A 15,281-nucleotide genomic window follows, 5' to 3' on the forward strand; every position below is an offset into this window, starting at 1 on the left:
CTCACGTCAATGGTAGGGAAGCTATTGGAGAGAATTTTTAGGGATAGGATTGACAAACATTTGGAAAATCATGGCCTAATTTGAGACAGTCAGCTGGGGTTTGTGCAGGGCAAGTCATGTCTTACTAACTTGACTGAGTTTTTTGAGGAGGTGACGAAGGTGATTGATGAAGATGGAGCAGTGGATGTTGTCTACGTGGGATTTTAGGAAGGTATTTGACAAGGTCCCTCATGGGAGGCTCATCCAGAAGATTAACGTGCATGGGATGCACAGTGAATTGGTCGTCTGGATTCAGAATTGGCTTGCCATAGAAGACGGAGGGTAGTGGTCAATGGGACTTATTCTGGCTGAAGGTCTGCAACTAGTGGTGTTCTGCAAGGATCTGTACTGGGACCTCTGCTGTTTGTGACCCAGATGAAACCGTAGATGGGTGGGTTAGTAAGTTTGCAGATGATGCCAAGATTGGTGGTGGTGTGAGTAGTGCAGAAGGTTGCCAAAGGATAGAGTGGGCTATAGATCATTTGCAGATATTGGCTGAGAAATGGCAAATGGAGTTTAATCCCGCCAAACGTGAGGTGTTGCACTTTGGGAAATCAAATGTAAGGGGATAGTACACTGTTAATGGCAGTGTTAATACCTTTAACAGTGTTGATGTACAGAGGGATCTTGGGCTCCAAGTCCATAGCTCCCTGAAAGTGGCTGCACAGGTTAATAGTGGTAAAGAAGGTGTATGGCATGCTTGCCTTTATTAGTCAAGGCATTGAGTTCAAGAGTCACGAAGTTATATCACAGTTTTATAAAACTCTAGTTAGGCTGCATCTAGAGTACCGCATTCAATTCTGGTCACCCCATTATAGGAAAGATGTAGAGGCTTTGGAAAGGGTGCAGAAGAGGTTTACCAGGATGCTACCTGGAGTAGAGGGCAGGTGTTATAACGAGGGGTTGGACAAACTTGGGTTGTTTTCTCTGGAGCGGTGGAGGCTGAGGGGAGACTTGATAGAAGTTTATAAGATTATGAGAGGCATAGATAGACAGCCAGTTTTTCTTTTTCCCAGGGTTGAAGTATCTAATACTAGAGGGCAATGCGTTTAATGTGAGAGGGGGTAAGTTCAAAGGAGATGTGCAGGGCAATTTCTTTTCTCCACAGAAAGTGGTGGGTGCCTTGAATGTGCTGCTAGGGGTGGTAGTGGAGGCAAATATGATAGAGGCATTTAAGAGGTTCTTAGATAGGCACATGAATATGCAGAGAATGGAGAGATATGGACATTGTGTAGACAGTGGATTAGTATAGTTAGGTGTTTAATTACTTGCTTAATTAGTTTGGTACAACATTGTGGGCTTGTTCCTGTGCTGTACTGTTCTGAGTCCATACTGGCTATTCTCTCCACATTTCCATTAGCTTCCCCAGATTCTACCAATCATGACACACTAAGGGCAATTGACAGTGGCCAACCCACACATCTTTTAGGGTATAGGAGGAAACTAGAGTACCCAAAGGAAACCCAAGCAATCACAGGGAGAATAAGCAATCTCCACCCAAGTATCACCAGAACCCAGGCTGCTGGAGCTGTGAAACAGCAGTTCTGCAGCTGCACCACTTGCCACATAAGAAGAACTGCCAAAACTGCATTTTTTCCAGCATTATAAGATGTCCTTTTATTATGACATGAAATGGCAAAAGAGACGTATCAAAAGTAGTGGCTTGGTGATGTCCTGCATCCATTTAAAATCACTATAATATTACCACCTCCTTTATTTGTAAAACTTTATTCTTTTAATGATTGTCATACACAGCAGAGGTGGTGGGGTGGTTAAATTACTGGACAAGTCATACAGAAACCTGTACTAGCAATCCTGAGTTCAAATGGGTATAACCCACAATAATACCTAGGGTAGAGAGTCTGACTCATACGTAGGAAATAGAACAGGCAAGTCCAGTGATAAGAGTAGGAAGAGAGAGGAAGGGAAGCATGAGATGGCTGACATACCTAACTGCATTTAAAGAGCCTCACAGGTAAGACATATGAGCTGAGACCATGGAGCAGCACATGGGATTATGATAATATTGCCATCACAGAAACCTGGTTAAGGGAAGGGCAGGACTGGCAGCTCAATGTTCTGGGGTATTGAAGTTTCAGATGTGACAGAGGGGGGTGCAAAAGAGAATGGGGTATTGCACTGCTGATCAGGGAGAACATTACAACAGTTGTCAGAGAGGATATCCTGGTGGGACTGGCCAATGAGGCTCAATGGGTAGAACTAAGGAATAAGAAAGGGGTTATACTATAGGCCTCCCAATAGTCAGTGGGAATTACAAGGTAAGATATGTATGTAGATCACAGAAGGGTGTAAAAGCAATGGGGTTGTACTTGCAGAGAATTTTAACTTTCCCAATATTGACTGGGATTGCCTTAGTACAAGGGGCTTAGGTGGAGAGGAAATTGTAAAATGCATTCAAGAAGGTTTTCTGAAGCAGTATGTAGAGAGTGCTATGAGGGAGGGGCTGTACATGGCTTTATCTTAGGAAATGAGGACTGGGAAGTGATTGAAGTGACTGTGGAGGAAGCCTTTGGGAATAGTGACCATTGGAAGATAGTACAGTTTAAATGCTTAGTGAAGGAGCTGGTGCAGGAGGGAGGGCTTCAGGTACATGGATCATTGGGCTCTGTTCCAGGGCAGGTGAGACCGGTACAAGAAGAACGGGTTGCATCTAAACTGGAAGGGCACCAATATCCTTGCAGGGAGGTTTGCTAATGCAGCTCGGGAGAGTTTAAACTAGTATGGCAGGGGTGTGCAAACCAGAGTAGTAGGTCAGCAAGTGGAGGAATTGAAGGGAAGGTAGGGGTTAGGTTAAGTAAGGCTGAAAGCAGGGACAAGTAAGGCTAGATTAATGAACACAGTGGAGCTGATGGACTTGTGTATTTTTCAATGCAAAAGAATTACAGGTAAGGCAGATGAACTATAGATAGAGAGGGATGTTAAAAAGGCAGTGGAGTTACAGGGATCAGGGAGAATGTCACAGTAGCACTTAGAGGACATCATGAAGGCCCATCCAATGAGGCAATATGGGTAGAGCTTGGGAAGGTGCAGTCACTACGATGGAGTTATACTATAGGTCTCTCAAAGCCAGAGGGAGATACAGATGTATTGGCAGATTATGGAAAGATGAAAAAGCAACAGAGTAGATGTAATGGGTGACTTTAATTTCCCTGATATTGACTAGGACTCTGAGTGCCAGCAGATTAGATGGGGCAGAATTTGTTTGGTGTATCCAAGAGGATTTCTTGACACAGTATGTAGATAGTCCAACCAGGGAGGGGGCCATACTAGACCTTGTAATGGGAAATAAGCCTGGTCAGGTGATCAGAGATTCAGTGGGAGAGCATTTTGGGAACAGTGATCACAACTCTTAAGTTTTCAGATAGTTATGGGTAAGGATAACACTGGACCTCAGGGGAAATTGCTAAATTGAGGAAAGGCTAATTACAATGGTATTAGGCAGGAGCTGGGGAGAGTAAATTGGGAGCAGCTGATATTAGGTAAGTTCACACTTGATTATGGGGGAGTCAAAGGTCAACTGATCAGAATTCAGGACCAACATCTTTCTGTGAGGAAGAAAGAAAAGGGTGGCAAGGTTCCAGAAGCTTAGATAGCGGGAAACGTTGCAAATTTAGTCAAAAAAAAAGGATGTGTAAGATTTAAGAAGCTGAAATCGGACAGGGCCCTTGAGGAATATAAAGAAAGCAGGAAAGAACTTAAACAGGGAATCAAGAGGGCTAAAAGGAGCACATCTTGATGAGTGGGATTAAGGAGAGACCCAAGGTACTTTATACATATGATAAAAGCAAGAGGGTACCTAGGGAAAATGAAGGACCACTCAAGGACAAAGGAGGAAATTTATGCCTGGAACCAGAGGAAGTGGGTAAGGTACAAAGTGAGTACTTCACATTGGTATTCCAAGGAGAAGGATGGGGGGTGGAGAGATCAGGGAGGGGAATGGTGTTCTTGGGCGTGTTAATATCAAGAAGGAGGAGTCCCTAGGGCCTGATGGTCCCTAGGTTATTGAGAGAGGCAAAGGAGAAGCTTGTGGGGCCTTGACAGAGATCTTTGTAACCTCTTTAGTTACAGGTGAGGTCTTAGAGGACTGGAGAATAGCCAGTATTCCTTCCTCTGTTTAAGAAGGGCATTAGAGACAAATCAGAAAATAATAGGCTAGTGAGTCTTACTTCAGTGGTAGGGAAATTATTGGAAAAGATTCATAGAGATAGGATCTACTCATATTTGGGGAAAAAATTGACTTATTAGGGATAGTCAGCAAGGTTTTCTGTGGCTTAGATCATGTCTTGCAAATGATTGAGTTTTTTGAGGAGGTATACAAGATGATTGAGGGTAGGGCAGCAGATGTTGTATACATGGACTTTAATCATGGTAGGCTGATCCAGAAGTTTAAGGCACATGGAATCCATGGAGATTTGGTAGGTTGGATTCAAAATTAGCTTGCCATAGAAAACAGAGGGTAGTGGTGGAGGGGTGTTTTTCTGATTGGAGGTCTATGACCAGTGTCATAGAATCATATAGCACTACAGCACAGAAACAGGCCCTTCAGCCCATCTAGTCCATGCTGGCCTGGTTTTCTGCCTAATCCCATCTACCTGCTCCCGGACCATAGCCCTCCATACTCTTCTATCCATGCACCTTTACAAACTTCTCTGAAATGTTACGATTGAATCTGCATCCACCACTTCCACTGACAGCTCATTCTATACTCGCACCACCCTCTTAGTGAAGTAGTTTGCCCTCAGATTCCCTTAAACATTTCATTTTTCACCCTAAACCTATGACCTATCTATTCTAGTCTCACCCAGCTTGAGGGGAAAAAGACTGCATGCATTCACCCTATCTATACCCCTCATAATTTTGTATACCTCTAAGATCTCCCCTCATTCTTCTGCACTCCAGGGAATAAAGTCCTAACCTATTCAACCTTTCCCTATAACTCAAGTTCTAGCAGTATCTGTGTAAATTTTCTCTGCTCCCTTCCAAACTTTTTGATATCTTTCCTTGTAGGTATGTGACCAGAACTGCACATAATACTCTAAATTTGCCCTCACCAACATCTTATACGACTTCAACATAACATCCCAACTCTGTACTCAATGCCCTATCAGTGCCAGGATCTCTTTTGTTTATAATATATATAGATATATAAATGATTTGGATGAGAATGAAGGGTGGATTAGTAAGTTTGCAGACAAAATTGGTGGAATTGTGGATAGTGAGGAAGATTGTCAAAGGATTCAGTAGGATATAGACCAGTTGGAAATATGGGCAGAGAAACGTCAGATGGAGTTTAATCCAGACAAATGTGAAGTGTTGCACTTTGGGAGGTCAAATGCAAAAAGAAAGTGTGCAGTGAATGGCATGCCCCTTCAGAGCATACATGTCCCAAGGGATCTTAGGGTGCAACTCCATAGCTCCCTAAAAGTGGCAACACAAGTAGGTAAGGTGGTAAAGAAGGTCTAAGGCAGAATTACCTTCAGTCAGGGTGTTGAGTATAAAAGTAGGGAACTCATGTTGCAATCATATAAAACTTTGGTTAGGCCACATTTGGAGAACTCTGTGTAGTTCTGGTTGCTACATAACAGGATGGATGTGGAGGCTTTGGAGAGGGTGCAGAAGAGGTTCATCAGGATGTTCCCTGGATTAGAGGGTAATAGCTTTAAGGAGAGGTTTGACAAACTTGGATTGTTTTTGTCTGAGGGGCGACCTGATAGAAGTGTATAAAATTATGAGAGGCATGCGTAAGATTGAGAGTCAGAGCCTATTTCCCATGATGGAAATGTCGAATACTGGAGGGCATGGGTTTAAGGTGAAAGGGGAAATGTTTAAAGGAGATTTACAAGGCATTACCCAGAGAGTGGTAGCTGCCTGGAACAAACTGCCAGGGGAGGTGGTGGAAGGAGATGCAATATTAACATTTAAGAGGCATTTGGACAGGCAGGGAATAGAAGGATATGGACCTTATGCAGGCAAATGGGATTATTTAGATTGGCATGGTCTAACGAATGATCATTCATCTGGAATGGAGGACTGTAGTTATGAGGAGAAATTGAATAGGCGGTGTTTATTCTCATGGAATATAGGAGGCTAAAGGGTGATCTTATTGACATTTACAAAATTATGAGGGGCATAGGATAGAGAGTCAGAGTCTTTTTTCCGGAACAGAGGAGTCTGGAACTAGAGGGCAGGGGTATAAGGTGAGAGTGGTGAAATTTATAGGAGATCAGAGGAGTGTTTTCACACTTGAGGATGGTGAATATTTGTAACAAGCAGCCAGAGGAGGTAGTGGAGGCAGATACTATTACAATGTTTAAAAGACATTTGGGTAGGTACTTGGATAGGAAAGGAATAGAGGGATACAGGACAAATGAAGGGCCCAGATGAAGGGTCTCAACTGTTACATCGAACGTCCATTTCCCTACACAGATGCTGCCTGACCTGCTGAGTTCCTCCAGCATCTTGTTTGTGGCTCAGGTTTTCCAGCTTTCTAACCTTTGGGTGCTTCAGGGGAAGGGCTTCTACTGTGCAGCATTTGAAGCCCTGGTTTATATGTATTGAATTATACATGACAGAGCCTATGTTAATGTAGATGTAAATTCATAAACACAATTATATGTAGAGCAGGGCTGTGGATTTACATTTTGTTAAAATAAGCAGAAAGCTCATGTCTCGTTACTGGAGTCTGGGATGCTTTTGGCAGTGCTCTCCCCATTCAATTCAGGTAAGTCTGAATAAGACTGTGAGCAGTGATTTGTGGGAGGAATGGCTCTATCAGCAAGATATGACCCTATTGTCCTGTAAGGTATATCTTAATTTTGATATTCTACTTATTTTCACAAAAAATGAAGTCCATCACCCAGTTCTGCACATAACTGTGTCTATAAGTTGATATCAATATTAACATAATGTCTTTCATGCATAAATCAATGCAATTTTAAATTCCTAGCAGTATCAACGGCTTTTTGTGCCGCTTAGTACTTTTGATTTTGAGGCATAAACTACCAGCCAGTGAAGAAAAAACACGAGGAGCGTATTTGGCTTTCTCTTTTAGGATTGTCTTTTTGTCTTTGAAAAGAGGGAGTTTACAAAAAAGCACTTGAGACAAAAGCAATTCTCTTCAGACAGCTTTTGTTTACAGGCTAAAAGTGAAATTTCAAGCAGGAGGTGCCCTTTCTCAAAGAATTACATTTGTAGCAGGAAACCAAAGCCTTAAATTACTGATTGTCAGAGCCTGTAAGTAGTAAGAGGACAGGTTAAACAAAATAGAATAAAGAACATAGAACAGTAGAGCACAGGAACAGGCTGGTCGGCCCACAATGTCTGTGCTGAACTCAAAGCCAAATTAAACTAAATCTCTTCTGCCTGTACATGATCCATATCCCTCCATCCTCTACATGTTCATGTGCCAATTTAAAAACTGTTTAAACACCACTATCATATCTGCTTTCACCACTACCCCTGGCAGCTCATTCCAGGCACCTATTTGTGAAAAAAAACTTGCTCCTCACATCTCCTTCAAACACCCCCCACCTCACCTTAAATGCATATCCTCTAGTATTTGACATTTTTACCCTAGGATAAAGATTCTGACTGTCTACTCTATGAATGCTTTGCATAATTTTATAAACTTCTATCAGATCTCCCCTCAGCCTCTGCTCCAGAGAAAACAACCCAAGTTTAGCCAACTTCTCCTTATAACACATGCCCTCTAATCCAGGCAGCATTCTGGTAAACCTCTCCCTTACTCCTTCCAAAGCTTCCACATCCTTCCTGTAAAGGGGCAACCTGATTTGCCCACAATACTCCAAGTGCAGCCAAAGCAAAGTTTTTATATAGTTGCAACATGACTTCCTGACTCCAATACTCAATGCCCTGACCAATGAAGGCAGGCATGCCATATGCCTTCCTTACCATTCCATCCTACTTGCCACTTTTGGGGAGCTATGAACTTGGACCCCAAGATCCCTCTGTACATCAATGCTATTAAGAGTCTTGCCATTAGCTGTATACTTTCCCCTTGCATTTGATCTCCCAAGGTGCAACACCTCACACTTGCCCAAATTAAACTCCATCTGCCATTTCTTTACCCTTATCTGTAACTGATCTATATCCTGCTGTATCCTTTGATAATCTTCATTGTCCACAATTTCATCAATCTTTGTCATCTGCACACTTACTAACCCATCCATCTACAGTTTCATCCAAGTCATTTATATATGTCACAAACAGCTGATTCCTGCAGGACACCATTTGTCACGGAACTCCAGCCAGAATAACACCCTTTCACCACAACCCTACCACTCCAAGAACGCCTGCTTCAAATGGTGTTTTTAAAACAGGGGCATGCAGAGGAGATTTTTCTTCAGTTTTTTTAAATGACATTTTTATTTGAATTTTTAAATGAATATTTTTCTAGTTTTTTAAAAATTATTTTAATTTTTTTTACATTTTAAAAATAGAATTTTTAAATGAAGCCCAATCCCAAATTTCTGTATGAACATTACTGAAACAGCATCCCCAAAGCTAGGTGGTTTGGAGTGTATTCAGGTCATCATTTAGAACACAGAATTGAAATGTTATACAATTTTTAGTACAAACACTAACAGTTTTGTATTATAGTAGGTGATTGGCAAAGCAGAGGATTTTGGAGTGAAGATAGTGATGGAGGAGGACAGCTTTACTGGGATCAAGATGGCAAAAAAGTAAGGCATGAAATCAATAAGCTTCAACAATGTACAGCTTTATTCCTTTCTTATACCAGCTATTGAAATATATTAATTGCTCCAATTTGGCAATATGCTGAACATTCTCACAAAATGTTTGTTGTGGAGATCCCATTGACCCATGTATTTCCATGGAGGCTTGACAAGATGATATTGGAATAATTAAGTCTAGAGGCAACAAAGGCTTAAATCAGTTCCAGCAGAGATGAGCTGAGGCAGGTGTCTGATCATAAAATACCTCAAATAATATTTCATCCTAACATTAAGATCCTCCCAGATCCCAATCTGTCCCCAGTGCTGTAATCTACTGCAGCCCTGCAATTCTCCAATATGTTCAGAGAGCCACAGCACAGAAACAGACTCTTTGGCCTGCCCTGTCCATGCTGACCATTGAGTACCTATCTGTACCAATCCCATATTCCAGCACTTGACCCATAGCCTACTATGCCTTGGTGACTCAAGGGCTTGTCCAGATGCTTAAATTTTGTAAGAGTACCTGTCTCCACCACCACCTCGGGTTGTATATTCCAAATTGCAACTACCGTCTGGAAAAAAAACTCTTCCTTAGATCCCTTCTAAACCTCTTACTCCTCATCTTAACCCTATTCCCTGTAGTCTTAGATACCTCTGCCATGGGGAAAAGTTTCTTTCTATCTACCCTGTTCATGCCTCTCATAATTTCGTACATCTATATCAGGTCCCCCACAACCTCCTCTGCTCCAAGGAAAACAAGCCCAGCCTATCCAGTAGACTGAATTATTCCATTCTAGTCAGCATTCTGATAAATCTCTTCTGCACACTCTCCAGTACAATCCTGTCCTTCCTGTAGTGTGATGGTCAGAACTGCACACAATATTTAAGCTGTGGCCTCGAGTATTTTATAAAGTTCCGCCAAGACCTCCCTGATCTTAAACTCTATGCCTTGGCTAATGAAGGCAAGCATCCTGTATGCCTTTTTCACCACTCTATCTACCTGTGTTGCCATCTTCCAGGATCTTTGGATCTGTACATCAAGGTTTCTTTGTTCCTCAATACTTCCCAGGGCCAAACCAATCATGGTCTATTTCCTACCCTTATTAGACCTTCCAAAATGCAGCAACTCATTAAACTCCATCTGCCATTGCCCTGCCCAGCTCATCAGCTGGTTGTATCATTCTGTAGCCTAAGACTACCCTCTTCACTATCAACAATACCATCAATTTTCATACCATCTGCAAACTTACTATTTATACCTCCTACATCACACCAATGCCCAAAAGGGAAGAAACATTGTAATCTGTGTTTTGCATTGTATCTGTATTTGATTCACCTGTTGTGCTTGCCTTAGGCAAAGACAGATTCATTGAAGGGGCAGGTGGTGGGTGCAGTTGACTCTCATGATCTGGACCCTAAATCATCATCTCGAAGTCCTGCTGCTGATAGAGAGCTGCTACAAAGATCAAACAGTGAATCACTCTTCCAAACAAGTAAGTGTATTCCACAACTTGAGAATGTAATTCTCACTTGTTTGACAAATTGATAATTTTATTCATTAAATTAGAAAACTTGGAAGTTATGTCTATTAGAGACTGGGGTTAAACCACCAAAGACGCACATCAAGCAACCTAGATATATGCTGGTTGACTAAACCATAATTACTTTGTTACAGAAATTCCTCACTCCAAATCAGCTTCCCTTCCTGGTTATGGAAAAAATAAATTACACAAGGTAAAGAAATTGTATATTTAAACATTTCAGCAATTGTTATGTTAATGAAGTAGTGTCACAGTAATAACCACTGAAACATCTGAATAAGAGCTAAATCCAATTTGAATTGGTATGTAACACACTCAGTAAATTGTGATTATACAGTAAGGTGTGATTGAAAGTATTGTAAAATTAGGGAATAGGGAATAAAAAGGTTTATTGCTCCTAAATTCTGCTGAAGCTCATCAAAAATGATCAGAACATGTACTGAGTGACTGCTGCTGCCACCAGAATTTTCTAGGCAGCCTTAGAAGCAGGAGAATTTTCAACCACCCCTTAAATGGCACATGATATCAATGGAAGCTCCAAGACACCACAGATCTTGGTTTCAAGTTCATACGGCATGCTTACTGTTGTAACTACTGAACTGAGCCACTCAGATTGAAGCTGGTTGATATAAAAGGTCTTTATTTTTCATGACAAGCAGGCATTCTCTTGGAGACCCTTTCAGTAGAGTCTCTCAAACTCAAAGTACATCACTGTTTTATACTCTTAAGAACAAAGGTAATAGCAGGTGATTCAATACAATTTCAGAAGCTACATTGACATCAATTACTTTAATATTTTGTGTCTGTAAAATGGTTCCATTGAATTACATATTTACAATAGGAGCACACTGTAACTGACAAGAATGACAAGAACCTTTGCTGGGACAAAGTAATTCACGTGGATGGTCCGAAAGCTTCTGAAGACAGAACCCAGACACCCAAGATTAGTGTTGAGGGCTGAATCCCTGGGTACATAAATATCCCAAATATTGATAGACAAGGCAAATATGCCTTTGACCATGTTTGATATGCTGGTCTGGAAGCTTGCTTGATCTCTATCACAATGATGCGAAACACCTTAGCTGGAGGTGTCAGATGCCTGGTTTGATGCAGGCCAATTAACACAAGCCCATTTAGCTGATGTATACGAGTATATCTTGTGGTCATTTCAGATTACAAACCATAATTCTTGAGCAGCCAGCCTCCTGCTGTGAGCCAGTAGCCTGTGCCTGTAGACAGTGTTATTTGTTTGCAAAGCTGCTCTTTTAATTTCAAACAGATTAGTTCTTGTTTGAATTAATGCCTGCTATATTGACATAATTCTGTAACTTCTGAATCCTTAACACTTGCTTTCACAGGTCAGGGCATAGAATATAAAAAATGGCACGTTTTATTGCAACTTTAGAAAATACTGGTTAGACCACACTTAAACAACTGTCACCACACTATAGGTAGGCTGTGGTTACACTGGGGAAAGTGCAGAGGAGATTCACCATTCTGTTGCCTGGACTGGAGGATCATAGATATGGGGAGAGATTGGATAGGCTGTGTTTGGTTTCTCTAAAGCAAAGGAGGATGAACAGTAACCTGATAGAGGTGTATAAAATTATAAGAAGCATAGCTAGGATAGATAGTCAGAATCTTTTTCCCACAGTTGGATTATCAGAAATAAGAGGGCATAGATTTAAGATGAGAGGAAGGAGTTTTAAAGATGAGAGGAGATACCCTTTATTAGTCGCATGTACATCGAAACACAGTGAAATGTATCTTTTGCATAGTGTTCTGGGGGCAGCCTGCAAGTGTCGCCATGCTTCTGGTGCCAACATAGCATGCCCACAACTTCCTAACCCGTGCATCTTTGGAATGTGGGAGGAAACTGGAGCACCCAGAGGAAACCCACGCAGACATGGGAAGAACGTACAAACTCCTTATAGACTGGCCGGAATTGAACCTGGGTCGCTGGTGTTAACCGCTACATTACGTACCTGCCCTTACACTACTGTGTAAGTCTTTTACACAGAGTGGTTGGTGTCTGAAACTCACTGCCAGGGGAGGTGGTGGAATTTGATACAATCACTACATTTAGGAAACATTTAGACAGAAATAAGCGAGACATAGAAGGATGTGGACATAATACATGCAAATAGGATTAGCGTAGATGGGCAAAAAGTCGGCATGGACGCTGGACTGAAGTGCCTGTTTCTGTGCCATATGACTCAATGCCAAGAACCCACGGTCCAAAATGTTCTGGTTTTCACAGATTGATCAAGACCTAATACATACAGGGATGAGAAATACTGGATTTTTTTTAAAATTTAGATTCCCAATTATTAATATTTGGGGCCTTGGAAATATTCCATGGTATTGGAGGATGGGGATGTGACAGGGGCTAGGGGCATAGTCCTGGACAACCCACAAACTCATGCTGAAACTGGACACTGGACTTTCTAGATACTTGGTTGAAGCATATGGCAGAAGTGATCTGGCAGTGGCAGTTGCATCTTCTAGCCCCATGCAGATGAAGTGTCCTCCCACTGAACCTGTGCTAGTTGTTTCCCAGCCTTCAGAGATTTTCATGCCACAATGCTGTAAATTCATTTTCACAATGGTATTCAATTATTCCACTTTATTTTTTTTGTCTGCCGTTTCCATGCATTGTCCTCTGCTGAATGTGCCTTTCCATTGGAATGAATGACCTGTGAGTCAAAATAACCAATGATTTTTAAAAAGCAACTTTTACACTAAGATTTATCTACTGGGCTTAGTGCCTAATGTGTACCACAATATAATTCCTCAACAGTTGAGTCATGTCCTAAATTGGGTACAGAAGCTATTGCAATCACCTAAAAAGACTGGCAGGAGAATTGTGAGAAATTGGTCTTTTGGGATGATGGTTAAGCAAGCTGTGGACTCCATTTGTGGCTTTAAAGTCTGCTCACCAGCCTTGGAAGTCAGATCAGCACATTCTGACACAATTAAGAGGTCAAGCCCAAGATCATTTAACACTAAGTCACTCTTTTGAGAATTTTCTCTGATCCTGTCCATTCCTATCCAGGATCCACAACCCATCAACAAACCGAAGTAGAAATACAGTGACAGACCACAGCTGGAAATGGTTCCATGAGGTAAAATTGTAATGTTGAGGACCCACACAATCAGGGAGATGGAGGCACCTTGGGCATCCTCAAGTTCTGGTTGTAAAGTCCAAAATTCCCTCCTTGTCCAGTAGGAAATCAAAATTTAAAAACTTTACCATGCAAGCTGCCTTTTCGTTCATGATCTTAGCAGGTCTGCTGGAAAGGAAGTTGTCCATGCTCCCTCACTTATAGCTCAATCTAAAATTACAAATTCAACCTGATTAGCATATTCAGCAAACGATCCAATTAGCTGGTGCCTTTCTTACCTGTCTAGGCAAACAGCATGGATAAAGTGGAATTGCCAGTGGGATCAGATGGAGGCCAAATCCTAATTTTGATTGTTACCCTGTCCACTTTCTGCCAAGTGAGGGAATTTAAATATCATGAGCAAAATATTGTTGATGGGAAGCTGAAATATGTAACTGAAATTTCAAAGGGGTGTGAATAATTAAAGAGTTAAAATCCTTCCAATGTTAGGAAAGATTTAAAAGGTATTTCAATCCACTGGCAGCCTTATGCCAAGGCTAAATTAAAAAAGAGGGCTAAGAGGTCAAGCAAAAATAAAGTTAGAGAAATCCTTGTGCAGGGTTGGTCTGTAGTCAACCGGAGGAACATCTTAGCACCTGAAACCCATATTTAGAACATAGAACAGCACAAGCACTGGACAGGCCATTTGGCCCAGGATGTTGTGCCAATGTTGATGCCAGTTTATACTAAATGTCCTCCTAAATAACATCTATATCCCTCCATTCCCTTCATATTCATGCATCTGTCTAAATGCCTCTTAAACTCCACTAAACTGCAAAGTGATTCCACCACTACCCCTGGTAACCCATTTCAGGCACCTGTGTTTCAAAAAAAAATAACTTGCGCTTCACATTGCCTTTAAACTTCTGCCCTCTAACCTCAAAAGCATGTCCTCTGGTGTTTGACATTTCTACCCTGGGGAAAAGATTCTGACTGTCTACCCTATCTATGCCTCTAATCATTTAAAAAATATTCTATCAGGTCTCCCCTCAGCATCCAACACTCTAGGGAGAACAACCCAAGTATGTCCAACCTGTCCTTTTAGCTCATACCCTCTAATCCAGGCAGCATCCTGGTAAACCTCTTCTGTACCCTTTCCACAGTCTCCACATCCTGGGGAGACCAGAACTGCACACAATACTTCAAGTGTGGTCTGAATAATGTTTTATATAGCTGCAGCATGACTTCCTTACTCTTATATTCAACACCCCTACCAATGAAGGCAAGCATGCCATATGCCTTCTTTACTACTTTATCCACTTATGTAGCCACTTTCAGCAAACTATGGACTTGGACCCTAAGATCCCTCTTTAATTCAATGCTATTTATGGGCCTACCTTTGAATGTATACTATCTCCTTTCATTTAACCTCCCAAAGTGCAACATTTCACACTTACCTGGATTAAACGCCATCTGCCACTTCTCTGCCCATATCTGTAACCGATCTATATCCTGCTGTATTCTTTGATAGTCCTTTACACTGTCCACGACTCCACCAATCTTGGTTCTCATCGCAAACTTGTTAATCCACCCATCTACATTTTCATCCAAATCATTGATATCTATCACAAACAACAGAGGTCCCAGCACCCATCCTTGCGGAACACCACTGATCACGGACCTCCAGCTAGAAAAGCAGCCTTCCACCCCTACTCCATCTTCTGTGGGCAAGCTAGTTCTGAATCCAAACTTGCAATTCACCCTGGATCCCATGCATCGTTATCTTCTAAATCAACCTACCAGGAGAGACCTGATCAAATGCCTTACTAAAGTCCATGTAGATAACTCAGCAAGCACCTTTGTCACCTCCTCAAAAAATT

The 15,281-nt window shown here is 41.6% G+C and overlaps 1 protein-coding gene across 1 annotated transcript in view; it reads left to right on the forward strand.

Moving 5' to 3' along the window:
* Window positions 1-15,281, forward strand: part of ablim2 (actin binding LIM protein family, member 2) — a 257,969-nt gene that overhangs the window by 192,001 nt on the left and 50,687 nt on the right. Inside the window, exons 16-18 of the mRNA XM_052036314.1 lie at window positions 8,680-8,762; window positions 10,111-10,249; window positions 10,432-10,490. Coding sequence (XP_051892274.1) covers window positions 8,680-8,762; window positions 10,111-10,249; window positions 10,432-10,490 — 281 coding nt within the window. The remainder of the gene's footprint in view (window positions 1-8,679; window positions 8,763-10,110; window positions 10,250-10,431; window positions 10,491-15,281) is intronic.

This window comes from Pristis pectinata, chromosome 2 (genome assembly GCF_009764475.1).
Source record: "Pristis pectinata isolate sPriPec2 chromosome 2, sPriPec2.1.pri, whole genome shotgun sequence".
In the NCBI taxonomy this organism is placed as follows: Eukaryota; Metazoa; Chordata; class Chondrichthyes; order Rhinopristiformes; family Pristidae; genus Pristis; species Pristis pectinata.